Source organism: Artemia franciscana, chromosome 3 (assembly GCF_032884065.1).
Source record: "Artemia franciscana chromosome 3, ASM3288406v1, whole genome shotgun sequence".
NCBI classification, from domain to species: domain Eukaryota; kingdom Metazoa; phylum Arthropoda; class Branchiopoda; order Anostraca; family Artemiidae; genus Artemia; species Artemia franciscana.
In genome coordinates, this window is record NC_088865.1 from 30,640,827 (window position 1) to 30,657,423 (window position 16,597).

A 16,597-nucleotide genomic window follows, 5' to 3' on the forward strand; every position below is an offset into this window, starting at 1 on the left:
AACTTTTTGGTCATTGTCAAAGGGTTGAAAAGGGTTTAAATTTGAATTTGCAAGAGAAGTGATTATTTTATTAATAAAGAGTTTAAAAAAAAGCACCAAGTGGTATATTTCTGTTATTCATATGTCAATAGTATGAACAGTAAAATACATACAAGAAATATATAATGTGGATCATGGATTTGCTTTGTTCTGTAAGCCTGTCTCAGGTGTATTTTCAATGTTACTGTATTGAAACATAATTGAACCAGGAAATAACCATTCTATTGGCTTGCCTTACAAGCTTTTTTCAAGTATCTTTTAAAAATTACCTTAAGTTGCCCTTGCCATTATTAAAGACAAGTCCTGTAAGTGCCTGTCAATGATGATGATGACTTGTCTGATGCTCCCCATACTTTGAGCCAAGGCTTCCTGAACTGGTCTTTGACAACTAAAGACTTGAAAGTTTCAACACTTAGAGACTTAACAGCATTCTGACTAAAGGACTTCCATAGGCTGACTATGCTATTGAAAAAATTTATATCACAGCCTGGTGTTAACATTTTTTTTTAGTAAAGGTTCAAGGGATGGCCTCTAGTATTAGATCAACCAACAATCTAGAACAGGCTAGGGATAACACTTTGATCACAGACTAACTTGTACATCATTAATACATCTCCTCACCTACATCTAAACATGAGACTTGGTATTCTGACCTTATGTTACTGGGTAGGATATTGCAGATGTTAAGTCCATTTATGCATTTAGTTGCACACCACTGTACTGGTTACAGAGTTATTGTTTCACCCTTATTGACTGGAGTAGCAACACACATCCCAAATTCTGATTTTGGTCTGATCAGACCTTTTAAAAGCTTGGTAATAGAAGCTGGAGATCTGCTGCAGAACACTCTTTTGGTTAAACCAAGAGTTTTGTTGGCATTGGCTACTAGAGACTGCATAAAAATTAAACTTGAATTTATCATCAACCAAACTCCTGCATCTTGGACACAACACCCCTAGACAATATTAATATATTAGATATGAACTACTTGAGGTTGTAAGTAAGGAGAAGGACCTGGGGACTATTGTTGACAATGAATTCAAGTTCTACAGCCACACACCAGCTATGGTTGTTGAAGCAAATCAAGCCCTTGAGCTCATAAAGTGAATATTTGCCATCAGGAAGCCATGTGGTCAAGAAGCTGTACAAAGCTATTGTCCATCCATGTTTAGAATTTGGAGTGACCCTGGCATATTCCCAGTATAAAATCAATGTTAAAGCACTCAAGCATGTCCAAAGACAAACAACCTAGCTCATACCAGCTTTGCCAGACAAGCCATATGAGGAGCAGCTTGTGTCCCTCAAACTCCCAACCCTAGTCTATTAAAAGAAGAGAGGAGATGCAATTGCTACTCATAAACTGTTCAAAAACGACTTCTCATGTCAAGTTTTCTCCTCATCCCTTGCAAATATGACAAGAGGTCACACAAAGAAGCTGCAAGTTCTCCATTGCCACCAATGTAAGTGCCAGCACTTCTTCTCCTTATGCACCATCCCTCACTGGAACAGCCTCTCCAAAGCCACCATCAAGTCCCAGACAATAGGTGCATTGAAGAATGGAGATGATAATGACTAGGTCAGTGCAGAGTGCAGGGTAACTTTGGATGACAAATCATAGTCATGTCACACCACCAGCAAGATGTTCTCCAGGAGGTTCATCACCACCTGATCTTGCTGGACATGCAATTTAAGGTAAGATAAAACTCCCAGGTCTTTTTTGCTGTTACTACAGACGAGTGGGTGCTTTCAACCATCACTGAATTCTACAAAATACTGGCACAGAGGATTATAAGCTCCAAATTGAATGGCTCTGCATTTCTGGATATTAAATTCAAGCTGCCAGGATTTTGCCCACTGAGAATAAATCAAGATCAGCTTGGATGGCTGTGGCACTTTGTGCGTCATGGACTAGACCAATTATTTTGGCATCATCTCCATACAAGCAAAATTTTATTCTCTATGATTCAAGACACATTGTTGATGAAACTATTAAATAAAGTTGGACCCAAAACTGGTCCTTGAGGCACTCTATTTTTACATATGTTGATTCTGAGAAGAAAATGGATTCACCATTTGCAAATACCCTTACCACCTGGGTAAGAATCACATCATCCAGTTGATAACATCATTGTGGAGGCCCATTGCACAGAGTTTAGAATTTAGTCTCCTGTGACATACTTTATCAAGTATTGGCTAGATCCGCTAATATCATATCAACAGGAGATGCCTCATCCATAAGTTTTGTTACATACACATATGTATCAATGAGGTTATGAGGTTAGTTTTCAGTGATTGATTAGGATGAAATCTGTATTGAATAGACAATAGTAGACTGTTAGAATTTAAATGAACAGTAATGGTTGAATTGATTATACCTTTGAGTAGTTTCCCAATTGCTGATGTTAGACTAATTGGTTGATAATTGATAACTTCATCTCCATTGTCCCCTTTGTGTAGACTACAGATGTGATGTAAGCGTCTTCCAAGCTTGTGGAATGTATTTATTTTTAAACAAAAAAAGAGTAAGCCACAGACTGTCTTGTTACAAATTAACAGTAAACAAAACAATAAGCAACAATAGACAAGTAATGAATCCCTGAGTATTGATTGGTACCATAACTAACTAATAAACTCGTTAGGCTGAACCAGTACAAAAATAAACAAATACACCAGAATGCACAAAGAGACAAATTCATTAGACTCTTTTTAGGGCCACTGAGTAAAACAAATTGTACAAAGACAATAAATATTATGGTTTTTATGCTTCTCTTTTTAAAGAAAGGCTCCAATCAAAGCTGTAACATTGTTTCTTGAAACAACATGGTCAGGTAACATGTTACATGATCTAATTTACAAAAGAACCTTGTTCAATCTTTCTTAAAACCCTTTTCTGATGTAATTTTAATGAATTCTGCCATGTGGGTGAATAATTGCTAAACTGACAGAAATCACTAAAAGTAAATGTCAACACTTTTAATGATTTGAAATGTATTAACTAAGTCCAGTCTATCCCTCCCAAATTGCAAAGATGGTAGGCTCAAACATCTTAGTCTACACTTAGAAGGCAAGCGCTTCAAATAAGTAACATATTTTGATGCCCATTTTTGTACTTTTTCAATAAGCTGTGAATCAGATTTTCTTGTTGGATGGTGCACAGATGTGCAGTATTCAACTATTGGTCGTGTCATTGTCTTATACAGCATAGTAAAGCTTTGCAGGTTAAAACTTCTTTTGATATAAAGTAAACTTTAATTGGCTTTATACAACACAGCTAATATCATATTCAATTGATTTTTGTAACCTGGTCAATAACCAAACCTTAATTGATTATCAAAAACAATGCCAATGTCCCTAATGGAATCAACAGAACATTTTACAAGTTCACCAATAGAATACTGGTATGCTATTGCAATTGCTAGAGAATTCACCACATGACATTTCCCCTGATTAATAGTCATTGAATTCAAGTTACCCCAATTAACCAGCGTATCTAAATCATCCTGTAGAAGAGCCATATCATCTAGGGAAGATATGCCTCTTTAAAGCTTCACATCATCTGCAAACGTTTTGACTTTAATGTGTTGAATTACTGCAACAAATGATTTATAAATGTACAAAACAGAACTGGTCCTAAGCAACTACCCTGAGGGACATTCACTCAAAACACTACACTGGCTGGATAAGGCCTAACAAACCCTAACATTCTGTGACCTTTCTGTGTGGTAGTCTGTAATCCAAGCCAGAGTTCTCAGTCCAATCCCATAGATTGACATTTTTTCAACAGTAGAGTTATTGATACCTTTTCAAATGCCTTATTTAAAAATGAATGTAAACACAATCAAACTTTTGACCTAAGTCAATCTGTGTATTACAAAATCTGTTTTCTATAACCATGTTGAGCTATACATCCCAGGTTAATTTTTAAAAATAATTTTTAACCCAATCAACAATTACTTTTTCCATAATCCTAGAAAAAATTGAAGTATTTGTAATATGTCAATAACCACTAAATCTGAACTTAGTCCACCCTTATGAAGAGGTTTTATCACTTCATTTTTCCATGCAATAGGGTATTTACCAGAATCTGAACAAAAGTTAAAAGAGAAGCAAGAAGACTGGCTAAGCAAGAAGCCAATTCTTGCACAACAACATTCGAAACACTATTAATATCAGGGGCTTTATCAACAGAAAGATTATGTATATTCTTTGCAACGTGTTCAGGTGCAATGTCAGAATCATCAAACTACAACTGATTTTGCAGTAAAGGAGGTACCAGCATAAAACTAGGTTGCATATGAGCAGCAGGATTTAAAAAAAACAATAATGAAAAGGTTTAATCAAAAATAGCTGCCTTTCTCCTGTTATCATCAATAGATTCACCAGTTACTGGGTCACTGAAGATTGCAGATGATGGTGGTTGATCATTGTTTCCCCTATTTATATACTTCCAGTACTTTTTTGGACGAATTTGCAAGGCATCAAAGATAGACGACTCTACTTACTCAGTATCTGATTACAGAGTAATAGATACTGCATTTCTTGCTCTCTTCTACACACACCAAGATTTATCATTTTTAACCAACACATATTGTTTTCAAAGTTTATTTTTATGAATATTGTATCCAGGACAAATTTTGGCAGGCTCTTTTTTTTTTACCACCCTCTTGAAAACAGTCCCTTGGAATAAACTTTTAATAGCCCTCTACTACTACATAACAGATAAAATTAAATGAAGTGTCCACATCCTAGATACAATGGTGAAATTTACCAACCATATCAATAGAATGTAAAAACTCCATGAATTCATCATACCTACTTCTAAAATAGTTATAAAACGATTTTGATTTAGGATTTAACAGAATGTTCATACTAACACATAAAGACAATACTATGTGGTCGATTTTGCCTATAGGTGGTAAAAATTCAATTCTATCTAGGTTGGATAAGTGCTTAGTTACTACAAGGTCTAAAACAGATGGATTTAATCCAATCTGGAACCTAGTAGGCTCATAACATGTTGATAAAGGAAGCTATAATCCAGTGTTTGAACTAATCTTTGCCCAAAAGTTAAATCAGACCATGTTGTACTGTGGGATAACTAATCAATATATTGAGCGTTAAAGTCACCAACAACCATAATTTTGATGAAACTGAAGAAAGGTTGGTAGATAAGGAAAAGTAGGTTCTCATCTTACAAAGTGCTATCAAGAATCTTTGAAGGGCTAAACTTGATAAAAACTTGAATGTCTCCCCTCCAGACCAAACAACTTCATACCCTTGATTTGTAAATTCAAAATCAAATTATTGAGAACAAATTCTCAGAACATAAATAAGCACTGAAAACTTGGCCATAATTTGTGTTACATATTAAATCACAATCATTTAATTGCTGAAACTGAACCAAGGGATCAATACAGTTTTTTTTGTTGTAAAACTTCAGTCACAGCTGTTAGATGGGGTTTGTGACTTTTAGCAACTGCAACAAACTCATCCTATTTCGAAGATAAACAATCTTCATTTTGTATACAGCAGAGTAAGCTGCTCGCTCTGACATACCTGATCCTTTCTAGGGATAAAAATTGATAAATCCAATTCTGATTTGTGCTTACTAAATTCTAGGAGTTTTGGAACAGTCACATCAAAATTTTTATAAAACACTTTTCCCTAATTGTTTAATTGAGCTGTACCCTCAGTAGTGTTTCAGTTCTGGCTATTTTTAGAATAATTCTGTTCTTGTGCACTAATTTTCAATACTTTCCCTTTATTTGCAATATGCAAACTTGGGCAATGGCTTCCCATTTTGGCTTGTTTTGCCACTATATCACCATTTTTAATTCTTAAGTTTTACTCATCAGCAGCAGCTCTTTCTTTAATTTTTTCTATTAGCTCTTTTTTGTGTAGCTGTGCTTCATTTGAAGTATCAGCATAGAAACAAATGCTTTTTAATGGAGATTGCATCCAGTTCCAAAAATTGTAGGGAGGTATATGGACTAACAAGTCCTTTCACCTCTTTGACTTCTTCTTCAGAAGAAACTAGCCACTGGAAATGCTATTCTCCTCCAGTCAGCAGACAATGAATACATGCAATTATGAACAATAATACACTGTTATTGGTTGTGGGAAGTGCGAGTATCTGAGCTACCTGTCCCCAGCAGTTTAAGGCCACTAGGCCGGCCGGTACAATACGGCTCTGCCTACTCATTCCCGCTCTCTTCTGCATGATCAAAAACTATAGATAAATCACATCCTTTTAAAAATTGACTTCTTCAAGCTTTAATCATTATTAAACAATATTTCTCTTCTTTAAGATATCAATTGCTGCCTTAAATATCTTACAATCAATTTCCCATGGCAGGTTAGAATCCAGGATAGCTGTATAAGTATTTGGAATCTTAGCCAAGGAGCAGAAACGCTTAAGAGCAATAGTCTCCTCACTCTGAGCCTGGCAATCAAATAATACATGCTGGATTGTTTCATTTGCTGAAAAGCAGACTCGGCATAAAGGGGAATGATGTGGCTTCCAATTAAATAACAAGCTATTTAGAAGTAGGGCACCTGATTTCAGCCAGTAATATAGGAATGCATTTAATCTTGTATGAAATGGAGATACAATTAATTTACTATGATTAACATTGGATCTTTGCCTGATAATATCTCGTGAATTGAGGTTGGAGGAAGGACTGGGAATTAACATGGAAGCCTTTGCTGCTAGAGAATCAGCCATATCTTTATATTTGATGCCTTTATGACTTGGAACATGTTGAAAATAAACTTCATTTCCTTTGATCTTAAGATTAAGAAGCTGTCTTCTAATATTATACAAATCCTTGTCATTAGCATTTCTATTAATATTTTGGATCAATAGTAATGCTGATTTAGAGTCAGAGAGACAGAGTATATTTTCAGATTCCATGCTGTAATTTATTAGTGCATCAAAGGTCAGGCAGAAGGCACATAATTCAGCAGACAAGATAGAAGATCCCTCTGGGAGGGGAGAATAGATGTCCAAATTCAGGGATGGGATACATGCTCCTGCTCCAGCTCTTTCCCTCTGGACAAATCCATCTGTATATATTTTTTCTATAGTTGGGGTACGCCTTTGAGATCAGTTCAGCCAAAATAGTCTGGATCTCGTAATTAGGAATCAAGTCTTTACTAATAGAGATAAGTTCTACTTGACAACTTGGAGGACTCATTTCCCATGGAGGGGACTCAGTAAAGGGATATGCATAAAGCAAATGTTGATTTCAATTTGGGACCTCCAGTTGAAATTGATTCCATGATGAATGGGCATTGGGACAGGCTGACTTCCCAGCAAAGGCATGTGCATATACAGCATGCTTGGCTCCATAAGCCTGGATTTGCGAGAAATATTTAATCCTTAGACTGCATGCTCTTTTACTTAGGGACCCCAATCCTGACAGTATTTTTAACTTTGACAGAGGAGTATGCTTATGCACACCCAAAGCCATTTGAATAGCAGAATTTTGTGAAGATTCAAGGATTTTGAATGAGAATGGAGGACAAGCTGAAAAAATTTGAATCCCATATTCTATATTTGAATGAATATATAATTTGTGAAAATCCAAAATAATTTTTGGGTGACATCCCCACTTACTTCCAGCAAGTCTCTTTAGAATACAAAGTCTGTAAATAGTCAGAGATTTCAAAGAATTAATATGTTCATGCCACTGCATTTTAGAATCCATTAATAAACCAAGTAACGTCACTGATTTGCAAAATGGGATCTCCCTTGAGAAAATTGTTAGTGGATTAGGAGGATCTGTAGTACCGTTAGTAAATAAAATCGCTTTAGTTCTACTGATTGAGATTGGGAAGCAAAATGCTGAAGATAATCTATAGACTAAACTTCTATCCTGTTGAATAAGACTTTGAAGAAGGCCAATATCCCTTCCCGACTTCCAAATAATCAAATCGTCTACATCAACTGTATTAAAATGTCAATTTTCATTTTAAATGAACTAACTGAGAACAGTAGCAGGTTTGGTCAATTAGATGAGATGGCAGCACTAGGGTTGGGGTTAGAACTTTGGGACTTCGGTACTTAGTACTTAGGGACTTCTGGAATAGTAGAGTGAGGGGATGATACAACACTACATATGACTCATTTAGTTGGAAGGGGGGAGTCCCATCCATTACTCCAGATTTATTTAGCTTAATCTTCTTCAAACGGGTTTTTACATTAGTTTTGGTAACATTAATGGGCAGAAACCTTTTAAAATCTAGTATTTAGAGAGATCTGGAATTGAAGCATTATCTGAGACAGTAAATACTAAGGCAAACTACTTATTTAATGCATTGGCTATCTCCCTTGGGTCACAGATTTTAGTGCCATTGAGTACAAATTGGGTGACAGAATGCCTACCAGGGTTACCAAATGATGTACACCTCCAAAATTTCATGGGTTTAAAGTTTGTTACTGCTGCTACTGATTCCTCATATTTTTTGGTTGTGTTTCTAGCAACACTTCTCAGCTGGTTACGCGCCTGTTCATTTTTCGTTAATAATTACTTGATATGACTTTTTATGTACAGATTTCAGTATCTCTTTTTTTCTGTTCCTGGCCTTTTAATTTCTTTTGCAATATACGGGAGGGTTTTTCGGTTTCAGAAGAGTGATTTTCAACAGTTCCCAGTAATATTCTTTTCATAGTTCATCCATAATTTCAATAAATGACCAATCGCATTGGGCCAATTCCTGACAAATTAGACAGTAATCAGTATACACATGTTTTGTAAATTCTAGTCTTTGCAAGTAGAGTCTAAAACTGGAGCTTATGGCAATGTGATTACTTGCCCTGTATGGTGGTATTGGTTCAATACTAGATACTTGGTTCCTTACTAGCAGAAGATCAAGTAGCAAAGGGTTTTGAACTTCTCTATATTTAGTTGGGAAGCTTACTGCCTGATATAGAGAGTGATTAAATAGACATTCTGAGAATGGTTTTCATTGAACTTTTTTCTGAGAAACTGTATCCATTGACCCATTGAATATAAACGAGATTTAAGTCCCAACAATAATCATATCTCCTTGATGCTTCATTTTCTTATCAGCTGTTGTAATAATAGTAAGAAGAGATGAGTCAAGACTGGGGAAACTGGGACTACTATACACGCTACCTACGTAAAAGGGTCTAAAAAGTAAGAGAACTGAAATCCACACTTGTTTAATATATGGCTCATAAATTAATATCTGTGTCTCTTAGCTTAAGGGGTTCTGGATGTATATGGCTATTCCTCTTCCTCCTTCTTTAGATAAGTTGGCGATCAAAGCGTGTTCAGGAATCTGGATCTGAACATTTCCAAGAGGTGTGTTTTGTCTGCTTAGGTTTTATCTTGCAGTAAGCATAAACATCTGCTTTTTCACTTGAGAGGACATATTTAATCCCGCGGAATTTTGACGTGAGACAATCTGTGTTACTAAAGATAATATTTAGACCATTACTCGTCCAATACGTGCTTCTTTTGTTGCTGCTATCTATGTCATTATTTGGGCAATTAGTTATTTTAGGCTCAGTGCTGTCATTGTTAGAACTATCACTAATGAAAACAGTCTGTTTGGAAAGAGTACAGTTTACTGATCTCGTACTGTAAAACAATTTGCTTGATTCATCAGTGATGAATCAAGCAAATTACTTATTTTCGGTATTATAAGACGCAAGAATGTCTTTTAGAGTTGTTTAGTTTGTATCCATCACAGCTGGCGCTTCGGAGGTTGGAACGTTTTTTGGAACAATTTTGTTATCTCTTGTGACTAAAGTTCCTCTGTCGTTGGCACGCCCTGCATATAGTTCTTCACGCAAATTTCAAGTCATCTTTCACACTACTTCATACAACTTTCAAGCCATTCTCTTGGATTTTCTGTAAGCTTGTTTCAAGCCTTGATTTAAGCTTTCAACAAGGCAGAATTTGGGCAACTAGCAGGCTTGGACTAAGCCTATTTGAGGCTTTTGCTTGAATTTTGCTTGTTTTTGTAAACTTATTTACCTTTCATAGGAATCTTGGTCCAAGAATTTTTCTAGTCAGATTCTAATGCATGGATACAGTAATTTGTAATTTGATCTTGTAATTTGGTTTAAACTGCCATGATGAACCACCCAACTAGCAAATTTCTTTACATCAAGCTTGCCCTGAAATCCAAATAAGCTTGTTAAGAGTAAGCAAAAAGACTCGAACAAGCTCGTTAGTTCCCAACTTCCCCCTTGTTATAAATTTGAATCATTTAAAGACTGATGAAATGTTCCTAGATTGTTGCCCTCCCCGAAATACTAAATATCTTATGAAAATGGACACTTTTTTATTATATTTCAGTGTTGAAAGGGACTTTTCTACAGTGGGCTACTCCCAGAACAGAATTCTGACTGCATCCAGTCTCTAAAAAAATTATTCTATCTTTTACCAAAACAGGGAGAGAAAAGAAATAGTAATAACTAGGCATGCTTTTTAAGTAAGGTCCGTTTGAACATAAGTACACTACAAAAGGTTATTTCAAAAAAGTAAATTTATTTTCAAAAGCACATAATTTACTCTATTTTCTACATAGTTGCCCAGTTTTTGAAAACACATCATACGTCTCAACCTATTTTAAACACCCTTCTCATAAAGATTTGTCGCTTGCTCCAAAATTTCACGTTGTCGTCATCGCTGTGCTGAGTTGCCACTGAGCTGTTGTTTGAGGTGGATGAACAGATGGTAATCACTTGAAGCAAGATCAAGACTTTAGGGTGGGGAGTCTAAAACTTCCCAGCCTTACTGAGAAATTACAGGTCTGACCTGGAGTGTGAGGTCTTAAATCGTCATGGAGAAGGACACATCCCTTGCCAGCATGTCGCATCTTTTGTTTTGAATCTTTCCGCGGAGCTTTCTCAGGGTTCGGCAGCATGCTTCAACATTGATACTCGTTTTTTTCGGATGAATTTGACAAAAAAAAACAAAAAAAAAAAAAAACAGTGTATATCCCAAAACACTTAAACCATGATTTTGCATTTGCACAGAGTGAGTTTCCTCACCGGGAGAGCACTTCACCTTTACATGTGAGTTTGTGTGTCTCCATGTTATGCTCTATTGCTTTGATGGAGTCATGATATGTGAAACTCATGTTTCATCTCCAGTTACGATCTGACTCAAGAAGCCATCACCTTCTTCGTGATAAGTCAAAAACTTCATCGCACACTTAAATTAAGGGTTTTTGTGGTCCTCTTTTAGCAGTTTCATGACCCAACAGGAGCAAAGTTTCCTAAACTGTTGGTGTTCATAAAGAATTTCGTAAGGCACTGACCTCAACACCTCGGGAAGTTCGTTTGATAGACCTGTTATTGTGGAGCGCCTGTTCACATGAATTCTCGCTTCAACTGAAGCCACCAGACCATCTGTAATCAAAGAAGGGTGACCAGAGAGGCTCTCATCATGGACGTTGTCACGGCCATCTTTGAATTCTTGTACCCACTTTGCTTTCACTTATAATAGTATTAGTGTACGCTTTGCAAATTTGTTGATGAGTTTCTACAGCAGACATACTCTTTTCTGAAAAAAAAAACATATCATTACGCAAACCTCATAGTCGGTGAGCGAGTTGATAGTCTTAAACATTTTATAAGCACAGAACAGAATCATACAGGTTAGCTGCTCAGCTGAAACTGAGCACAGTTGTTCCTGAGACATGCCGGTACACAACGCACGCCCTCGTTGCGGTATGCGCGTGAACTACTATCCTAGCATCTACAATAAAATGGACCTTAATTAAAAAAACACGCTTCATATTAGAAAAGCACAAAGTTGCCAAGAGGATGACTCAAAATGTAATGGAAACAGTTTGTAAATATTAATCTGCTAGGTACCAATTACTGGAAGAGGGCGATAAGAGTGTATGAACAACAGGTTTGCTATGTAGATGGGATATGTAGTCATTTTGTCGCATTTTAGCTCATCATAACTTTATATTCTAGGAGGAACTAGATTCAAAGTTTGATGGATGCACGTCATTACATTGTTTAAAACAGCATGTCATTTTGGAGATTTTGGAAAGCAGAATTATTTCGAGGATACGTGATGGAAAGAGAAGAAGAGCGATTCAATAGAAGACGAGAGAAAGTCTACAATTTTATGAACATTCCAAAACAAGTTGAAAAATTTATGTGTTTTGGAGTTTTTTTGGTAAGTTGGTTAAAAATTGAATTGAGATATTAAATTTATTTTCTCGAATTTTAGATAATTAGAACATGGAAGTCATTTTGGTTAATATTACATGGCCAGGCCATCCATAAGCTCCAACAAGTTAAAAAAACAGATTCCCATCTAACTCAACCCTTATTCAACTCATTCCTGTTCAACTTAATCTCTGTTTAACTCAATCTTTATTTAACTCAAACACTGTTTAACTCCGCCTCCTAACTACACCTTCGAGCTACATGGGGTTGTACTGAAGAGGAGTTGAGTTAAATATTGTTGAGTTGCACAAAGGTGGGCTAAATGAAGGCTGAGTTGAAATGGGATTTTTCTAGTAGTCTCAACCTTCCAAAGAAAATTCTTACCTTGATAATGTATATTGTGAGTTTATGGAAGGCTTTAAAGTTTTTAATAGGCTCAAAAGATTTTAATGGGAATTAATTGATCTAGGTTTCTTTCTTTTTCTATTAATGAACTTTGTTACCTTTTTTATTGGGAAATTTGTAATTTGATTCAGGCTTTATTTCTTATTTACTCTTTAATTTTTTTAAGTTTTGACCTATTTTCGTTGGTTAAGGCTATTTTTTTTTATTATTTTATTTACAAAAATTGTTGTAGCATCCACAATTCCAAAGTGCTTTTGCAAAGCACTTTAATTTATTTAATTTTGTTTGCTTTAGTCACTAAAAACATGCCAAGTAAGTTGTACAGTGACTATAAACCAAAAATTTTTAAGTCTACTTTGGGTATCATTGAAACTTTTTTGAAACTTCTTATCTGAAACTTTTCTGCTTTCATTAAGGTCCCCTTATCCCTTTCAGCTTCAACCCTGAAGCTGTCAAAACCAAAGCTTCGTATCACAAGACTTCTCTCAGAAAAGCCTACCAAAGGCTGCTATAATACTTCACGTTACCAAGATAAATCTAAATCTAGTTCACTTAGAATCATATTATAATTGGACACAAAATCTTATGAAATCCAATGCCTTTCTTTTAGGCCTGACAACTTTAAAAGTCCTGGACTGACATATCTGTTTCCAAGCTGAGAAGGGCAACAGTTTTCTAATTCACACGGATTACAATTTAACTTTAACCTAGAGATTTTGTATAGGTTAATGACCATTTTCATGGTTTCTTACTATAGCTTTTGTTGAATTATAGTGGTCACTGCATATAGTCTCTCTATAAATAAAATAATGGCTTTGTTCATGTTTGTATGCCCTTTCTCTTTTGATCTTACAAGACTCATGATTGAAGCTAAAAAATAAATACTTAGCATCAAGCTACAAGTAACAGACAAGTACAAGGGCAATGTTTGTTTGTACTTTCTCTACTGACAAAATATCTAAATCTTATGGGTTTTTCAATTTTTCCAGTCTACGATTTCTCCTTTCCGATCCCTGCAGTCAAATTAACCAGCGTAATTTTCAAATTCAGAGGATTATTATGATCTTGACTGGGCGTAGTATTGACATTTTAATTATTTCCTGGGTAATGTGAGCCACCTCTTACTTTTAAACATGCTTTTGTTTCAGTACTTTGAACCCTTCTTTACTTTGAACATAGGTCAAGCTACTTATTTTAACAAATGACAGAAATCAGCGGTAAACTGGTATTCCTTCTTAACTAATTGGAAGTAGTAGATAGGTTTTTTCTGCAATAGATATACGCTTTGGTCATGTCCGAGTTTTGGACTAAATTGACTCAAGTTCAACTCTGGAGTTGTAGTTTATGTTTTCGGCAATTTGTAAACAATATAATGTCCTAGTACTCTATAAATATAATAAATATGGAGATATTGCAAAGGAAGATAATTAAAGAAGCTAAGACACTCTTAAGAATATTTCTTCTATATTTGTTGTTAGTGCTTTCATTAATAATTTCATCTTAATTTTTTTCTTATCCTTCTCACATTTGTTATTCAAGTTGACTCTTTTGAAATTGAGGATTAACATTCAATAGTAATGTCTGTCTAATATTTTTTTCTGTATTCTCCTCCTCTTTCTTTTTCCTATTCTTTTTTAAGTCCCCATAAGACACATTTTCTGGGCATCTGTCTTGTGTTCTAATATTGATGTAGTTTTTAATCAATTGATATTTATTTTTTAATGAAAATACGAAACCCTCTGTTTGGGAAATTGCTTTATAATGAGTGGGTCGGCATCAGTGGAAGAATGTTCTGAAATATATTTGAACGTAGGGGAGAGGATGCTGAGAGAGAGAGTACCCCCTCCCCCACCTCATGAATTGGAATTTCAAGAAAATATATTTAAAATATAAAAAATTCTCAATATATGAGGCTGAAAATATATATTCTTGGAATATCTGACCACTCAAAAACAGGCTGATCCCCCTGAAAGCTATTGGTTTTGTGGTTTTGTGACTTTTCTTGCTTCTGTTTAACTTTACCTATTTCTGTTTCAGTGTGCTGATTCGTTTTTGTACCTCTTTACATATCTCCCATTACGCTTGCTGTCAGTAATATTATCTCTACTCTCCCGTCCTTTCTCTATATGTTTTCGGTAAGAATTCTTAATATTTGTTAGTTTCATGTTTTCTGTAAGATATAGTGTTTGTTTAGTTACTGGTTTGGGTACTGCTGGATTTGTATTGAGGAAGCTCATTGGGAAACAGAGTAATAATTTGATAGTAAAGAACAAGTGGAAAATTAGAAAAGCCATTTTAATTCTTTTTCAAGATTGGTGATATACTTGCATAAATCCAAAACCCGGGAGACAGTAGACAGATTCCAAAACCCAAAACAGGCCTGACTGTAGCATTATAGGAGACTTGGTAAGGCGCTCATTTGATCCAAAATTGAACGCTCTTGTATCTTTTTGAACGGTAAAAAACAACCTGAGGTTGAAAACCATTGTGCACTCTTTTGTCCATCTGTATTCCCTTAACCCCCACGGTATCAAATAAAATTTCGAGATAGCCATGCCTCTTGGGGCACATGACCCACCCAGCCTTATTGGCATATTCAAAATATGTATGATTAGAGGAACAGAATATGCCCTTAAACCCTCCATACCCCAGTTTTCAGATTTAGATACAATATTAAATCGATATTGTAAATTTTGAGATCAGCTATTACGCTCAAAATTTCCGTCTAAGGGGACTTGGCCCACACAGCCTCAGGGTCAGGCTGATGACACCTGATACAAGCTTTTAAAACAAATTGATGCAAGGATTGTCAATCTGACTGCAAGAACAAGCCATGTCCTCACTCACTTTCAAAATGAGCTAAGACTAAGCTGACAAATTCTGTGATGCGGTGCAAAAACGGGTTAAGTCGTGAATCAGTGTAAGACAAGCTAGGTCAGAGCTACGGACTGACTCGGTTCAAAAATGATTCAATTCCTGACTCATTGCTAAAAAAAAGTTATAAATTATCGGGGAATATCCGATGACTCGGTGCAAAAGCAACTCAACTCCAGGCTGAGGACAGACTTCTTGTTAAGATGATGCAATCACAAGCTGTCGGATATTAGTGATGTAGAATAGAAACGTGTTGTGTCATGCACAGTGTAAAAGAAGCTTAAAAAGAAGCGAAAGTGTCATGAACACCTTTCATGCACCCTCCGATGATACGCACGGTTTTGTAGGCAATCAAAGGATTTGATTTCATATCATGCATTTATGTAAATTTAATGGAATCAAAAGGAAAAATTGTGGTAAAATGTCCGTTTAAAATGATAAGACTCAAATGAAAGTGACAAATATATTTATTCTAAGTATTTTTTCTGTCCTAGTATTTTGATTGTTTTGTTTTGTTTTGTGAGGAATGAGAAACACATAAAATATCCTATTTTCAGAACGAACCATGGCCCATGGTAACCGAAGTTTTAGTTGTACATCTTCTTTAACTGTCTGGTTAAAAATATTTCTCGGTAAACACTGCTTCTTAAATAATGATCATCGTTCAGATTCGACAAAGTGTTAATTTTAAATTATTAAAACAAATTTTTTGGAATTTCGAAATAGAGCCTGAAATACCACAAACAATGTAAAATCGAAAAAGATGTAGAAATCACCATCGTTGAAAACCACTTGGAGGTTTACAACTTTACAGCCCTCTTTCCTCCATATTGAAAAACCTCAAAACATCCTTGAATGAAACCCTAAGGGTATAACCTTCGTTAAAGACTCTTAACGGAAGGTTTGCAATCTCTCATAATGGTTTTAGCAGTAGCTGCATCCTATTTAAGATGAAATAACGGTCCATACTAACTGAAATCTCTAAAATGGGTTTTCAAACCCATTTTTGGGTTTTCAAAGAATGTGAAAATGGAAAATGCATAATCGAAGCTAACTTGGAAATAGTAACTATTATACGGATTCAGCAGAGCAATGATTTTTAATAATGCAAAT

General features: G+C 35.5%; 1 protein-coding gene across 1 annotated transcript in view; it reads left to right on the forward strand.

Moving 5' to 3' along the window:
* The window catches only part of LOC136025146 (protein TAPT1 homolog), a 62,592-nt gene that overhangs the window by 9,075 nt on the left and 36,920 nt on the right, over positions 1-16,597 (forward strand). The window contains exons 2-3 of the mRNA XM_065700895.1: positions 12,005-12,212; positions 14,648-14,745. Of these exons, the coding sequence (XP_065556967.1) occupies positions 12,060-12,212; positions 14,648-14,745 (251 nt within the window). The 5' untranslated portion in view covers positions 12,005-12,059. The remainder of the gene's footprint in view (positions 1-12,004; positions 12,213-14,647; positions 14,746-16,597) is intronic.